The sequence below is a fragment of the Trichechus manatus genome, unplaced genomic scaffold (assembly GCF_000243295.1).
Source record: "Trichechus manatus latirostris isolate Lorelei unplaced genomic scaffold, TriManLat1.0 scaffold00167, whole genome shotgun sequence".
In the NCBI taxonomy this organism is placed as follows: Eukaryota; Metazoa; Chordata; class Mammalia; order Sirenia; family Trichechidae; genus Trichechus; species Trichechus manatus.
The window spans coordinates 1018482-1020117 of NW_004444103.1; the positions used below are offsets into that span (position 1 = coordinate 1018482).

The 1636-nt window shown below is 31.9% G+C and overlaps 1 protein-coding gene across 1 annotated transcript in view; it reads left to right on the top strand.

Moving 5' to 3' along the window:
• Positions 1–1636, top strand: part of WASL (WASP like actin nucleation promoting factor) — a 39541-nt gene that overhangs the window by 1878 nt on the left and 36027 nt on the right. Inside the window, exon 2 of the mRNA XM_023740895.1 lies at positions 952–1038. Within this exon, the coding sequence (XP_023596663.1) occupies positions 952–1038 (87 nt within the window). The remainder of the gene's footprint in view (positions 1–951; positions 1039–1636) is intronic.

Genomic DNA, 1636 nt, shown 5'->3' on the forward strand with positions numbered 1-1636 from the left:
CATTTTAAATATTTTTAAATTATGATCTGGTTAGAATCTTGCCTTTCAGAATAGGGCTATGATTATGCTTCCCCAATCACTCATTTCCAAGTGTAGGTAACCATTGTGGAATACTCATTATTAGCCACCTCGGACATTAAGGTTTAATATTTTTCTCATACTACAGCTGTAGATATCATCCATGGCTCTCTTATCCATAGTTTAACCATGATGGGCCCTAATCATCAATGTCTTTCTGTGTTAAGATTGATACTGCTAATACCAGTGTTTAGTTAGGAGGACACTTTGCAAAAGTTAGGAATTCAAAGTGTGCTAATGAGCAGTACAAAGATAGTATATCTGACCCTCCCAGCGTCTACAGAATTGAGGAAAAGAGCATGAAGTATTCCTGTAATATTTGATAAACCAAAAACCCAAACCCGTTGCCCTCGAGTCGATTCCAACTCACAGCGACCCTGTAGGACAGAGTAGAACTGCCCCATAGGGCTTCCAAGGCATAGCACAGTCTAAAGATTACTGATGGGACTGTTCATCGGTAATTGCCATTTATACAAAAGTATCTTCCTCCTTCTATGTAACATCGATGATCTAATTATTTTTCTGGCTATGAATTTGACTAAATACTTGCGAATGCTTGATTAATGAGATTATATCTTAGCATACTAAGTTAAACTCATTTGATTTGTAGGTTTTATGAAAGAAACCTTATCTAGTATTTTGTGTTTTGGTGTTAAGAAATTACTGATTGGATAAATTATGTGGTATTTATATATTATACATATATATGCCATACGTATATATGTTATTTATGTATTATACATATATATGGCGTATCTGTATGTAAAAGCTATTGTTAATATTAAAAATTCCCTTAATATGAATCATCTGTTTTCTTCATTCCTAGATACTATCTTTTTGGTGACTCTTATTTTAATTTCTACTTTTTTCCAGGATGGGAAACTATTGTGGGAACAAGAGCTCTATAATAACTTTGTATATAATAGTCCTAGAGGATATTTTCATACCTTTGCTGGAGATGTAAGTCATATTTTACTTTATTTCCCTATTTAATGTAATTGTTTTTACAGTTGTCTGGAAAGCGTTTATGAACTTTTTGTGTAAATATTGTATCAAATATAAAGAATTATTTTACTTTTAGAAGAGTCTTCATAGATATTATAGCTAAATAGGAAGAAATTCCTAAGATTTTAAGGACCAAAAATAGGAGGGGTAGGGAGAGGTTCAAAAAGTACTGTAAATAAAATCTGCTGTGATGGAAAAGAGATTTTTTTTTTTAAATCATCTTTGTCTTAACTGTGCGACTTTGGGCAAATAGTTTAGCCTTTTTGGGCCTTAGTTTTGTTACTTATAAAAAAATGAGTCTTAAATGTCCAATAATTCATGGTAACCCTTAAATATTGAGTACTGTATAGCCATTCAAATTATTTTGTGGAAGAATAGTTCATGGTCTAGAAGGGTGCTAAAATACAATAAATGAGGGGGTGGAGTTTAAAAATTAATTATATATGCTTGGAGAAAATGTTGAAAGGATTTTTATACCAAGTGCTCACAGGAATTGTCGGAGTGACTGGATTATAGGTGATTTGAGTTTTTTTTGTTTATTTTACATATTTTT